The sequence below is a fragment of the Suricata suricatta genome, chromosome 5 (genome assembly GCF_006229205.1).
Source record: "Suricata suricatta isolate VVHF042 chromosome 5, meerkat_22Aug2017_6uvM2_HiC, whole genome shotgun sequence".
Taxonomy (NCBI): Eukaryota; Metazoa; Chordata; class Mammalia; order Carnivora; family Herpestidae; genus Suricata; species Suricata suricatta.
This window is the reverse complement of record NC_043704.1, coordinates 122,092,948-122,107,439: the sequence shown is the minus strand read 5'-3', so window position 1 is coordinate 122,107,439 and position 14,492 is coordinate 122,092,948. Positions and strand designations below refer to the sequence as shown.

The 14,492-nt window shown below is 37.6% G+C and overlaps 1 protein-coding gene across 3 annotated transcripts in view; it reads right to left on the bottom strand.

Moving 5' to 3' along the window:
- Positions 1-14,492, bottom strand: part of CEP70 (centrosomal protein 70) — an 80,337-nt gene that overhangs the window by 50,825 nt on the left and 15,020 nt on the right. The window contains exons 3-7 of one of the 3 annotated variants that reach the window (XM_029940182.1): positions 7,817-7,912; positions 5,458-5,582; positions 3,049-3,139; positions 2,806-2,929; positions 2,298-2,478 (exon numbers count right to left, since the gene is read on the bottom strand). In XM_029940182.1, the coding sequence (XP_029796042.1) occupies positions 2,298-2,478; positions 2,806-2,929; positions 3,049-3,139; positions 5,458-5,472 (411 nt within the window). In that variant the 5' untranslated portion in view covers positions 5,473-5,582; positions 7,817-7,912. The remainder of the gene's footprint in view (positions 1-2,297; positions 2,479-2,805; positions 2,930-3,048; positions 3,140-5,457; positions 5,583-7,816; positions 7,913-14,492) is intronic. The other 2 variants (XM_029940183.1, XM_029940185.1) reach the window with 2 other exon arrangements.

Sequence of the window (14,492 nt, the reverse complement as noted above, 5' to 3'; positions counted from 1 at the left end):
CATTCTCCAGAATAGAGCACATACTGGGGCACGAACTGGTCCTCAACAAGTATAGAAAAGATCAAGATCACATTGACATACCACCTCACACCTGTCAGAATGGCTAACAACTCAGGCAACAACAAATGTTGGTGAGGATGCAGAGAAAGAGCATATCTTCTGCACGGCTGGTGGGAATGCAAACTGGTGCAGCCGCTCTGGGTAACAGTATGGAGGTTCCTCAAAAAATTAGTGTAATTGCACCTCTAGGTATTTATCCAAAAGATAAAAATGCTGATTCAAAGGGGCACATGCACCCCAATGTTTATAGCAGGGCTATCAACAATAGTCAAATTATGAAAGCTGCCAAAATAACCATCAACTGATGAATAAAGAAGATATGGTATACATATACAATGGAATATTACTCGGAGATCAAACAGAATGAAATCTTGCCATTTGCAAAAATGTGGATGGAACTAGAGTGTATTATGCTAAATCAAAAAAATCAGAGAAAGACAAACATCATGATTTCAGTCATATGTGGATTTTAGAAACAAAAGGGAAGGAAAAAGGAAGATAAAAAGAGAGAGAGAGAAAATCGTAAGAGACTCTCAAATAGGGGTGCTTGGGTGGCTCAGTCGGTTAAGCAGCCAACTTTTGATTATGGCTTAGATTGTGATCTCATGAACACTGTATTGAGCCCTACATGAGGCTCAGCCCTGGGTGTGGAGCCTGCTTGGGATTCCCTCTCTCCCTCTCTCTCTCTGTCCTTCCCCTGCACTCACCCATATGCTCGCTCTCAAATAAACATTTAAAAATCAAATAAAATAAGGATGCCTGTATGGCTTGGTGGGTTGAGCATCCAACTTTTGCTCAGGTCATGATCTTGCAGTTCCTGGGTTCAAGCCCCACATCAGGCTCTGTGGGCTCTGTGCTGACAGCTCTGAGCCTGGAGTCTGCTTCCAATTCTGTGTGTGTGTCTCTCTCTCTGCCCCTCCCCCTGCTCAGGCTCTGTCTTTCTCTCTCTCTCAAAAAGAAACAGTAAAAAAGATTTTTAATAAAATAACATAACTTTTTAAAATTGGAGAATTAACAAGGATTCAGTGTTAAAATACTGCTGTTTTTATAAAAAGTAACCTAACTTATAGTCACAAAGGATATTCCATAAAAATTTTACGTAAGTTTAATTCAATAACAAGTATTTGAGCATCCACTCCTACTAATAAAAGAGGTACTCTTTTAGCCTGAACAGACAAAAATATCTGCCTTCATAGAGCTTACATTCTAACATAGGAAGATACATAAACAAAACAAAGCATACAGTATGTTAGGATGTTGGACGGTGGTAAGAACTACAGATAAATCAAGGAAGGAGTACGAAGTGTGGTGGATGGGACCAGCACTAGAAGCAAAGCAGTCAAGAAAGGAATCCCTGAGAGATGGTGACGTCTCAGAAAGGACAGAGAACAAGCCATGCAGCTAACTCTTGGTGACACTGAGAGAGGAGAAAGAAAAAGGCATGCAGGGCAAAGGGAAAAGAAAGAACAAAACATACAAAGGCCCTGAGGTGAGGATGATCAAAGAAAATGTTCAAGGAAGAGCAAGAACATGGGTACGGCCGGAGTAGAAGCAGCAAGGAGTACACTAGAATCAGAAGGTAACAGGGAGCCACATATATAGGACCTTAGAGGCCATAGTAAGACTTTTTGATCTTCCTCTCAAGAAAAAGGAAAGCCATCAGAGGCTTCTGAGCTACTGCATTGAAAGCACACTGAAAAGGCAAGGGTGGAAACAAAAGAGACAAACAGAGGGGTAGAAGAGAAATGAAGGTGACTTTGGAGTGGAGCTTTAAAAACATTAAAAGTTTTGGGAAGAAATTCCGGAATTCCTTTTTAGACACATAAAATTCTAGTTATCTATTAAACATTCAGTAGAGATATCAAATAGGCGGCAAGTTATCAGTATGGAATTAAGGGAAGATGCCTGGGCTATAGATTTAAATTACAAATGAATTTATGCTATGAATTAGAGTGAACATACGAGTCAGAATATATAGGAAAGATAAAAGATCTAAGAAATCAGTACTGGGGAGTCCCAGCACTAAGAGGATAGAGAGATAAGAACCAGCAAAGGAACTGAAGAATGACCAGAAGGAAAACCAGAGGATATTCTGGAAACCAAAGAAAGAATTTTAAGAAGGCAGCAGTGATAGATGAGTAAGATAAAGTCACTGAATTAAGCAACAACACAGAAGTCACCTGTGACCTTAACGAGCTGTTTCAGTACTGTCATGTAAGAAAACACATAATCAATACCTGTAAAGCTTTATGTTCCTTTTGAAGATCTTTTATTTTATTCTGTTCCTGGCAAACCCTGTTTAGGGATTCATCCTCCAATTCATCAACTTTAGATCTCACACACTCCATAATTTGTTCCAAGTCATTAGCTCGTTGTTCCTGCTTGGCTGCTCGGCTCTGTTCTAGCTGAAGTTCATTCCTAATAACAGACACACAATTCCTTCCCTTAGTAATAAAAGTAAATCACATCAACAAACATACCCATAACAACATAAAGAATTTCTAAAATTTCTTTGCATTCTTAAAATTTCCATCATATAACACAAACCAATGTAAAAAATACAGGGCACTATTACACATCTAAACTAAGCTAATACTGAAAGATGTATCAAAAATATTTTTTAAGCTTAATATTTTGTCAAAATAAAAAATTAAAATACAAGATTCTTTTCAAGGAAACTACTTTTAAAAAGCATATGACTTATGCAGAAAAAACTCTCAAGAGATTTTTTTTCCTTTTTCTTACCTAAGCTGCTGATTGGTTTCTATGAGCTCCTGGATCATTTTCTGCTGACGTGTTGTTTCTTCCACCAATGTTTTCAAATTCTGCCTCATCTTCTGTGATGACTGTTTGTCAAAAACGATGAGATCTACATTTTTGGAATGTAACAAATAATAAAAATAAAAGGCAAAATAATTTTAAGATAAAAAGTTTTAAAAGGAACAAGAAATTTTTCCCCCATAATGAGCAAGAATAGGATCTGATTACCTTTAAGATCAGGTCTTTTGACTAGAGATAAAGGTTTTAAGCCATGCATCATCAAGAGCACATTTATGCTTTCCCATTCTGCTTCTTCCTGCTATGATCACAAGGGGAGAAAACAATCAACTTTAACGTACAAAGAGAAGAAACACCCTCTTTAATATAATTCCTTGTCTTCTGAATAATGGAACTTTCTCTCCAAAGTTTTTTAGTATCCATTTTTATGTACATATAATAAGTAAAATTGAATTTATTTCTGACAAAATTAACAGACTATAAAGATTGCAAATAAGCATAATTATATAATTCCAGAATACTCATACATAAGGCCTTAATGGATAAAGTAAAACAAAAACACCAACAAAAAAAATACCTTGTTATTTCAATGAACCACACAGACCTCAGTTTTTTGTTTTAACTGAACCAGCCCAGGCTCTACTCAAAACAAACAGCTGCAAATTAGGTCCTATTAACTGAATAGTAAATTAAATGTCAGTCACTCAGAAACAAGTATCACTTAATGAGTAGAATCACACACACACACACACACACACACACACACACACACACACATCTGGCTGCTCAAAGCCAATAATTCACATAGTCCCTTGTATAGCAGGCAAGATTTAATTATAAAAAGGAGTCCATCTAGGTACCGAACTCTGGTAGAATCACTCTGAAAAATAACTCTCAAGTTTTTGTATCCCTGACTCTAACATAAACCTATGAGGGGAACCCTAACTCTCTAGTCTATATAAATAAAAACAAAATAATGGGAGGAAAAAGATAATTAAGTACAATATAGGTAAGAATGAGGGAATTTTTTAAACTATACATTTAAATCCATATATTAACAGTTTAAAACAGTCTTTTGATGTAAATCCAATGAATCAATGTGTGAGGTGATTTACTTGCTTTTTTAAGTTATTAATAGGGGTGTGTGGGTGGCTCAGTCAGCTACCTGTCCAACTCTTAATTTCGGCTCAGGCTATGATCTCCCAGTTGATGAGACCAAGTCCCACATCAGGCTCTGTGCTGACCAAGCATGGAGTCTGCTTGGGATTCTCTCTCCTTCTCTCTGCCACTCCCCTGCTCACACACTCTTGCTCTCAAAATAAATATTTAAGTTACTAAAGCATATTTGAGAAGGTAATTTGAGTGAATTATCAGTGTTAAAATGTTTGAAAAAAATGTAATTTATATAGTTTTCATTAGTGGAATAGTATTAAATATTATAGCTTAAAGATTAATAATTTAGGCAACAGACAAAATACATATAAAAGGATTACTCTCCATATCCAAATGCCTGTAGATATTAAAGAAATCTCTCAAGACAAAAAAGGAACAAATTACCCTGATAACTATGACAGCACTGTCACCACAGCGCCAACTCTTTCCTTTTGACTGTTTTCCTCCCCTTCTTTATCCTTTCTGTACTTCTCCACCCTCCCAAAATCTTTTCCCTTATTCTTTTTTAAGGTCTTCTGGTCACAAAGATTCATGACCCAGAATTAAAATTATTAAACGTATCTGTTTTAGGGGCACCTGGGTGGTTCGGTCAGTTGAGTGTCTAACTTTGACTCAGGTCATGACCTCGTGGTTCGTGGGTTCGAGCCCCGCATCAGGGTCTGTGTGCTCTGTGCTGACAGTTCAGAGCCTGGAGCCTGCCTCACATTCCATGTCTCCCTCTCTCTCTGCGCCTTCCCTGCTCATGCTCTCTCATTCTCTCTCCCCGCCCCTGGCAATTCTCCTCCCTCTCTCCCTCATCCTCTCTCTCTCATTCTCCTCTATCTCCCTCACTCATCCCCCCCCCCCCCCCCCCCCCCCCCCCCCCCCCCCCCCCCCCCCCCCCCCCCGTCTCTCTCCCATCCCCCCCATTCCCCCCCTCCCATCCCCTCTCGCACTCATTCTCTCTTTCTCAAAAATAAACTAACATGAAAAAAAGATAGGCTTTAGGAGCCACAAGTTCTGTTGGGCATCTCAGTGGATGTCTGCTAGGACTCACAAAAACAAAGTACTGTAAATAATGCCATGTCTTTGGAATGATCAAATTATACATACTGTTCCTGGATACCTCTTTTAAGGAAAAGAAAAATGTAACTGCTAATTCTGCAAAGAGCTAAGAATGGCATTTTCTAAAGCATGTGGCACAGAACACTAATGAACTGTTCATGAGACTATTAAGTAAATAGGAAATACTGTATACTAAAGTCTCTCTTTGGATAGTCTGGTCAAGTCTTAGAATAATGAAATCATTAAATAATCTTTAATAATATTTCCCAAAGTTATTACAGTTCCAACATTTCCCTAAGTTATTTTATTAAAGAACCCTTTTAAGAAAGATTTTTCACATTTGTAGATGGAGTATTCTTTGGCACATTCACAAAACACTGGCTTCAAAAATTTTAAGTTTACCTGTTTTTCAGTCATGAGTCTGTTTAGTGATTTACTGGACTCCTAGGCTTTAGGGGCTGCTGGAGATTTGGTATCTTTTGTAAAATCAAAAGAAGTAGATTGGCAGTAAAAAATACCGGAGTTGCCTGAATTAAAAAAGAAAAAGTGCAACAGGTATTAAAGGAAATTATACTTAGAAGAGCCAGTAACTCTTGGGCAATTTAAGCCATTCCTGTGTCAAAACTGATAGGAGTTTTCAGAAAGCTGATTTTAAGAATGATTAGAATAGGGGCACCTGGGCAGCTCAGCTGATTACAGGCTCAACTTTGGCTCATACCATGATCTCACAGTTCATGAGTTCCAGCCCCAGAACGGACTCTGTGCTGATAGCTCAGAGCCTGGAGCCTGCTTCGGATTCTTTGTCTCCCTCTCTTTCTCTGACCCTTCCCTGCTCATGCTCATGCTCATGCTCTGCCTCCAAAAGTAAACTATTTTTAAATAAAAAATAAATAAAAAGAATGACTAGAATAAACCCTAATCTGGGGATGCCTGGCTGGCTCAGTTGGAAGAGCATGCAACTCTTGATCCCATAGTCCTGAGTTCAAGCCCCACATTAGGTGTAGAGACTGCTTAAAAAAAATTTTTTTTTAAATGATTAAGCCTGATCTTATGATGTTCTCCTCTAGAAATAAAACATTATGGGGTTTCCCATACACATGGGTGCGCATGCACACACACAGAAAACTATTAACTAGATAACTTTATTAGCAGCATGTGCTTTGTACATTATCTTTTGTAAGCTGCTCCCCAAAACTAAAAGAATGGTGCCTGACCCAAAGTTACACATCAGTCTAACAATTCACTGGACTAATTCCAAGGGTAAATGCAGTGCCACTTTGTTAGGTGGTCTTTATTTCTAAATAGATCAGAGGCTAGCAGCAAAGGGTTCTGTCTGGGATACAAAAGTTTTTACGTACTCTACCCGACCATCACTTCCTCTTGTTTTCTAAGACTCTATCATCCTACAGGAGAAAGTTTTCTTGTATTGTTTGATATGTAGGTACAGTTCCTCCTTTCCAGAGACACAATCACACACGTTCATTAGCATCACCAACTTTTAGAGCTTGAGAGGACCTTGGATATTGTTTAACCCCAAAACTCTCGCTGTTCAGAGCTGACAGGGAAGCACATGGGAGAGCTGTACCAGTGTGTCATATGCTGTAACCATCTGAGGTCCGGAGATGATAAAGGATCGTCTCAGGACTGATTAGGAAAGAAGCAGGCCTCCTTGCTACCAGGTCATATTTCTTCCAAAGCACCCTCCTACCCTTCTATGTCTGCTTCAGATAATGATATCCAACTAGACAATTTACCAGTCACCCTTGTAGGTCTACAGTGTGTAGTTTTCTAGTTTTAGATAAACTCAGTAACATGTTAAAAATTTTCAAATTCTTCCACTTGTGCTGCTTGACATCAACTTTGGTCTCTTTTACCAACTCAATAAGCCACTATGTTAATCCCTCCTGCCTTTGCAAACCATTTAGCTAGTGTAACTTTTCATTAGAGAAATTTTCAGAAATAACATAAAAAAGATAAAGATTATGAAAACATTAAAAAAATTTAAAGACATAGGTTTATTTATTTTTGAGAGAGAGAGAGACAGAGTGTGAGCAGGGGAGAGGCACAGAGAGAGAGACACACAGAATCTGAAGCAGGCTCCAGGCTCCGAGCTGTCAGCACAGAGCCTGACATGGGGCTCAAACCCAGGATCCATGAGATCATGACCTGAGCCGAAGCTGGATGCTTAACTGACTGAGCCACCCAGGCGCCCCAATAAATCCATGTCTTAAAAATGTCTTTTTATTTTTCAAATCAGGATCAAAACAAGGTCTACACGTAGCCCTCTAAAGTTTCTTTTAATCTGTAACAGTCCCATCCCCCCCTCTTTTGACATGCATTATTTTGGTTAAAAAAATAGGTCATCTATCTTGCAAAACTACCTGTATTTCAGATTTGGCTTACTGTATTCTTGTCATTTACCATGTCTCCACTCCCTATATTTCTTGTAAATTGTACATCTAGAGACTTTATTAAAATTCAGGTTCAGGATTTTATGGCAGGAGTACTTCAGAGGTGGTGCTATGTTCATCCAGCTGTATCACCATCAAGAGTCAGCCAGAATTTTAAAGTGGGAAGAAAACATCCTTGGAGATCAGAAATAAGGATGTAAGATAATCCTCCAAAAGAGTATGAAGCTACATATTCTGACAAGCTTCCTAACTACCACACTGGACCTCTTTCGAATCTTCAAAATCTCATTCCTCTCCATATTCAAGGCTTGGCCTACTTTTATTCTGTTCTTCACTTAATTAACTCATACTCGATCTTCAGATCCTGGCTCAGATTTCTTTCTTCAGGGAAATCTCCCCTGATCCCATGACTAGATTAGGTCCTCTTGTTATACGTTCTCGTAGCACTATAAAGAATAAAGTATAGATGTTTAGCATTCAGAGTCAGATGGTGACTATTAAATTATATGACAAGGACAAATTAATATCTTTGAACATTTATTTCTTCATTTGTAAAAGAGAGAACACAGTAATACACCTATAGGTTAAATTAAGTCATACAATATGTAGAAAGTACTTAGAACAAGAACCTGGCATATAGAAACTTATAGATTAAGTGATAGTTGTTGTCATATAAAAGTATGCTAGGGCGCCTGGGTGGTTCAGTCAATTAAGCAGCCAACTTCAGCTCAGGTCATGATCTCACAGTTCTTGAGTTCCAGCCCCATGTTGGGCTCTATGCTGACAGCTCAGCCTGGAACCTGCTTTGGATTCTGTGTCTCCCTCTCTCTCTGCCCCTCCCCTGCTCACACTGTTTCTCTCTCTCTCAAAAATAAACATTGAAAATTAAAATAAAGTATGCTAAACAATTGATCCTACCATCATATATTAGCTTGGATTTTTTTCTATAAATTTCTCAGATCATTTTTTCATACAAGTTGTTTTGCATACGTGTATGTAGATAAGACTACATTTCATGAGATAAGTAGTCTACTTTTGGGGCACCTGGCTGGCTCAGTTGGTAGAGCATGCAACTGTTGATCTCAGGGTCATGAGCTCAAGCTCCATGTTGGGGGTAGAAATTACTTAAAATTAAAAACAAACAAACAAAAAACCCTTTAAATTCTTTTTCCTGTAAGCATTAAAAGAACTAACACAGTAATGAGGAATTACCAGACCAAAAAAAAAAAAAAAAAAAAAAAAAATCAAGGCAATGAGAACCTACTTTTCCCCTGAAGTCATTTGGTAATCCAAAGAAAGAATAGTAAAAATGAATGCTAAGGATCAAAGATACACCCCATTTCTCATCTTTAAGGGCTACAATGCTCAGCGTAAAAATTAACTAGAAGTAAACCAACTGTGCCTGGAACTGAAACTGGTTCCCTCTCCTCTGGGTCATTCCACTGTCTCAAGAAGGTCCCAAACAAATAGCGCCCCCATGTGAATGACAGAAGCAAATGAAATCTCTGGGAAAAGGCCTTAAACTATCCCCACCAAAATAGGTTTCAAGTATAACACCTAGCAAACAGTCCAAAATAACCAAAGCATACAGGAAACAAGACACAAAGAGAACAGAAACAGTAGTCAAAAGAAACTGACCAAGAAAAAACTTCTGATATTGTAATTATTAGTCAGAGACAAAAAACAACTATGCTGACAATATTCAAAAGAATAAAAAAAAAAATCAAACCTTGAAACCTTTGGCAAAGAACTGTAAACTGAAAACAAAAATGGATCGAAAAAGAATAAACTAAAAATTTAGGACAAAAAATACAGTAGTTGAAATCAAGATCGCATATCACAAAATTAATGGCAGATTAAAGAAGACCAGAAGAGAAAATTAAATAAACTAGAAGAAAAAGTAGAAGAGACTTCATCTTTTTAGTTCTCTATGCTACTTTCAGGAAAATACAACAGACCTTCTGCTTCAAATGGGAGGGGATACATGCATAATTGGCATCCAAGAAATATAAGAAACAATGGGGCAGAAGAAGGATTTAAAGATATAATAGCTAAAAAGTTTTGAGAGCAAATGAAAGACATAAATCCACAGATTCTAAAAAGCCCAGCAATTACAAACAAAATAGATGCCGCCCCCTCCCCAAAATCAAACCTAAGAACATCAAATTAAACTACTGAGAAACAAAGACAGAAAATCTTAAAATCAATTACAGAAAAAGATTATCTTCAAAGGACTGACAGTTGAAATGTCAGCTAACTTGTTAGCAGTAATAATGAAAACTAACGGCAGACTAATTAATATCTTCAATGTGCTGAAAGAGAATAACTGCCAATCTCAAATTCTTTATTTTTTACATTTATTTTTGAGAGACAGAATGCGACAGACTGTGAGTGGGGAGGGGCAGAGAGAAGGAGACACAGAATCTCAAGTAGGCTCCAGGCTCTGAGAAAGCGTTCAGCACACAGACCGATGCAGGGCTCGGACCCACAAACCGTGAGATCATGACCTGACCTGAAGTCAGATACTTAACTGACTGAGCCACTCAGGTGCCCCTACCAATCTCAAATTCTAAACCCAGTGAAAATATCCATTAATAATAAAGGCATAAGTAACATGTTTTCAAACAAAACAAATCTGATAGATCTATTTTATAAAAAATTCTAAACGAGATGCTTCATGGAAAAGATTCCTTGATGAAAGGCAGAGATATAGGAAGAAATAAAGGCAAAGAACTGAATAACTGTAAACAAATACTAACTACATAAAATAATGTCTTATGAAGATTGAAAAACATAGCTAAAATGCACAATAACAAAATGTATTAGCTGGGAGTAGTAGAGTCACCGTATTCTGATTTTATTTATAATTCAGGAGGAGAATAAAGGTATCTATTAATATCAGTATTTTGTAAATTAAGGATGCTGGAGAGTTTTCAGAATAACCACTGAAGAATAAAACTCAGGTGTGTAATTTTCTAAGAAGTAAAGGGAAAAAAGGTACCATGATGATGAATTAAAAAAAAAAACACTAAGAGAAACAGAGAACGAATGGAACAAAAGAAAGTAATACAGACTTAAACTCACATCAGTAATTATATTAAACGTAAACAGAGTAAATCTTCCAGTTAAAGGAGACTGTCAAGCTGAATTTAAAAAAAAAAAAGCCAAACTAGATGTTATTGAAGGAAAAAAGACAACTAAAATATTAAAAGGCCATATAAAATATTAACATACAAAATGTAAAAGAATAAAGAAAAAAATGATTGCATGGTGACCCCAAAGTCTAAATCTCTGAATCTCTACATTAAAAAGTAGCAAAGACAAAAACTAAAGAACAGTATTTGCATCAAAACTTAGTGACAAATTATTCCCCACAAACATCAAAATATAAGCAGGTGGGGACAAATCATAAATGGCCGCAAGAACTGCAGGGTGTCATCATATGTGTAGGAAAACAAAACAAAAAGCAACAGGCAGTATTTAACAGTTATGAAAACAGGAGGATTCCCAAATCATGAGTATTCACTAACACTCACTACTGCACTAATACAAAAACAGGAGGTGAATCTGGAAGGGCTTCTGACCCTTGTGCCAGCTGCTGGAGTCCGATGAACACTCAAGGACATGCTAGAGCTCCATGACAGGGCCCGCAGTGAAAAGAAACTTCTGGGAATGGAACCAAAATTGAGCAAGACAGGGACAAGAGAGAGGAAGGGCAAGGTGAGACCAAAGTTGGTTGGAAATCTCAGAAAACAAATTGCCCTGTTTATTAACATTACATGGAAGCAACAGAAGAGGGAAATTTGAGAAGTCAGAAAGGCTTTCCTGAATCCCATTCCATTGTAAAGGTTCAAGAGGAAAGGATTCTGGGAAGATTGAAGAGTAAGAAGTACCAGGAATGTATCCCCCCACCTAATCAACAATTGTACTGAGAAGACTGTCTCAAAAAACTATTTTGGAATTCTAAAGGAGTCTATGTACAAATTCCAGTGTACAGTGTACCAGGAGCAGCAGCTTGCACCCAGTCTGTGTAGGGCGGGGGAGGGTGCAAAAAGAACCCTTTGCTGCATATATCAGAGTTCTGTGATCTGATCACTGATGACTGCTTCTAACCTAGAAAAACCGAAGAAGCTAAAGTGACTTCCAGAAAATGTAAAAGGACCATCATCTTTTCTTCTCTTCATTGTTTTGTTTTGCTCCTTTGGGGAGCCAGACAATAAAGACTAGAACATTTAAAAGCAAATACATGTATGAGTCACTGCACATGCTGAGGGAAAGGTACAGGCTGAAAAAAAAAACTGCAAGGACATAAACTTTATACATCAGGCTGATCCTTGGCACAGAGATAGCCCATAATAATCAAAAAACAAAAACAAGGACCACCTGAATGACTCAGTCAGTTAAGCATCCAATTCTTGATTTCAGCTCAGGTCATGATCTCACAGTTCCTGGAATCAAGCCCTGCATCGGGCTCTGCGCTAACATTATGGAGTCTGCTTGGCAGTCTTTCTTTCCTCTCTGCCTCTCCCCAGATAAATCAACATCTGAAAAAACACAACAAAATCCAGCAAACCTTGGTGAAGGAGAAGAATCTGACTTTCAGAATTACCCCATTACTAGATTCAAATGTACAGTTTCCAACAAAAAAATAACAAAACATGCTAAGCATCAGGAATGTATGGCCCATTCAAAGAAAAAAAAAAATCAACAGGAACTATCACTGGGGAAGAAATTTAAAAAAAAATAGACTAATGGCAGATCTACTAGACAAAGACTTTAAAACCACCATCTTAAAGACAAAGAACTAAAGGAAGATGTGGCATCACGCAATACATAAAATGGAGATATCAATAAAGAGAAGAAAAACCTAAAAAGAAATCAAAATGAAATTCTGAAGCTGAAAAGGACAATAACTGAAATGAAAAATTCACTAGAGGCAATCAAAGCAAAATTTGAGCAGGCAAAAGAAACAAATTCCATTGCCCTACCTTCAAAATTACTGATAAACCTAGGGAACAGAAAGAAAAAGATTTAAAAAGATGAACAGTGCCTAAAGGATATCATCAAACGGCCAATATACAAATTGTGGGAGAAAAAAGGGAGAAAAAAAGAAAAGAGTGTCAGAGAGAAAAAAGAAATGACCCAAAACATGTCTTTGCTGAAGGACACAAATACATACAAAGAAGTCAAGTAAGATGAGCTTAAAAAGATCTATACCAAGAAACATTATAATCATTCTGAAAGATAAAGAACTTGAAAGCAGCAAATAGGAAGTGACATCACATAACAGGGATCCTCAGTAAGAAATCCTGCAGACTTCTCATCTGAAACTTTAGAAGCCAAAAGGATAATAGGATATATTCAAAGAGTTAACAGAAATAAACTGTTAATCGAAAATCTCATGTCTGGCAAAACTGTCCTTCACAAGTGAGGGAGAAATTAAGACAATCCCAGATAAACAATATGCTGTGTGGAGCCTGCTTAAGATCTCTCTCTCTCTCTCTCTCTCTCTCTCTCTTTCTCTCCTTCCCTCCCTCCCTGCCTCCCTCCCTCTCCCTCTGCCTTTCTCGTCTACTCACGCATTTGCTCGCTCTCCAAAAAGATAAAAAACTAAAAAATAAATACAAACGTATACATTTAACAGACCATCAAATCACATTAAGCAAAGATAATGTTGTTCCTGTAATGAAACAGGAACTGAACAACATAATAAACCAACCAGATCTAACAGATTTATAAAGAACATTCTACCCAACAAAAACACAATACACATTCTTCTTAAGCATTCATAAGACATTTTCCAGGATAGGCCATACATTAGGCTACAGATTTAAAAAACAGATATCAGACAAAGTACATTCTCTGACCCCAACACAAAGTAAAGTCAGAAATCAGGAACACAAAGAAAATGGAAAATCCACAAATTTGTGGAAGTTAAGTAACACATATGCTCAATCAACCAACGGATCAAAGAAGAAATCACAGGGAAATTAGAAAACACTTAGAGATTAAGAAAAACAAAAATATGGGGCACCTGGCTAGCTCAGTTGGAAAAGCATGTAACTCTGAATCTCAGGATTGTGAATTCAAGACCCACACTGTGTGTAGAGATTGCTCAAATAGATAAGACTTAAAAAAAGGAGGGGAGGAACAAAAATACAACATATCAAAATTTATGGGACTCAGTGAAAGCACTGATAAGGGGGAAATCTTAAAAAACAAGAACAGGGTAACCTGGGTGGTCAGTCTGTTAAGCATCTGACTTCAGCTCTGGTCATGATCTTGTAGTTTGTGGGTTCAAGCCTTGCATGAGACTCTGTGCTAACAGCTCAGAGCCTGGAGCTTCAGATTCTGTGTCTTCCTCTCTCTCTCTCCCTCTGTCTCTGCCACACCGCCACCGCCTCCCCCCTCCCCACCGCCGTCCAGTGTTCACTCGCTCTCTCTCAAAAATAAACATTTAAAAGAATTTTTAAAAAAAGAATGATCTCAAAAAAACAACCTAACTTCACAATTTATGGAACTAGAAAAAGAACAAAAGCTAGCAAAAGAAAGGAAATCATGAGGACTAGAGCTGAGATAAAGGAAATCAGTAGAGGAAAATCATTGAAATAAAAAGTTATTTGAAAAAAAAAATCAGCAAAATAGACAAACCTTTAGCTAAATGGACAGAAAAAAAAAAACTCCAAGTACTAAAATCATAAACAAAAGTGGGGACATTAATCTCAATTTTACAGAAATAAAAATTCTATGAGAGCAATACAAAGAAACAGAGAATCTGAATAGACCTATATAACATGTAGTAGATTGAATCAGTAATCAAAAATCTCCCAATAAGGGTGCCTGTGCGGCTCAGTCGGTTAAGCACCCAACTCTTGATTTCGGCTCAGGGAATGATCTAACAGTTCCTGGGTGTGAGCCCTGCATCAGGCTCTGCATGGCAGTATAGAGCCTGCTTGTGATTCTCTCCCTCTCTTTCTCTGCTCCTCTCCTGGTTGTGCTCTTGCTCTCTCTCAAAATAAACAAACT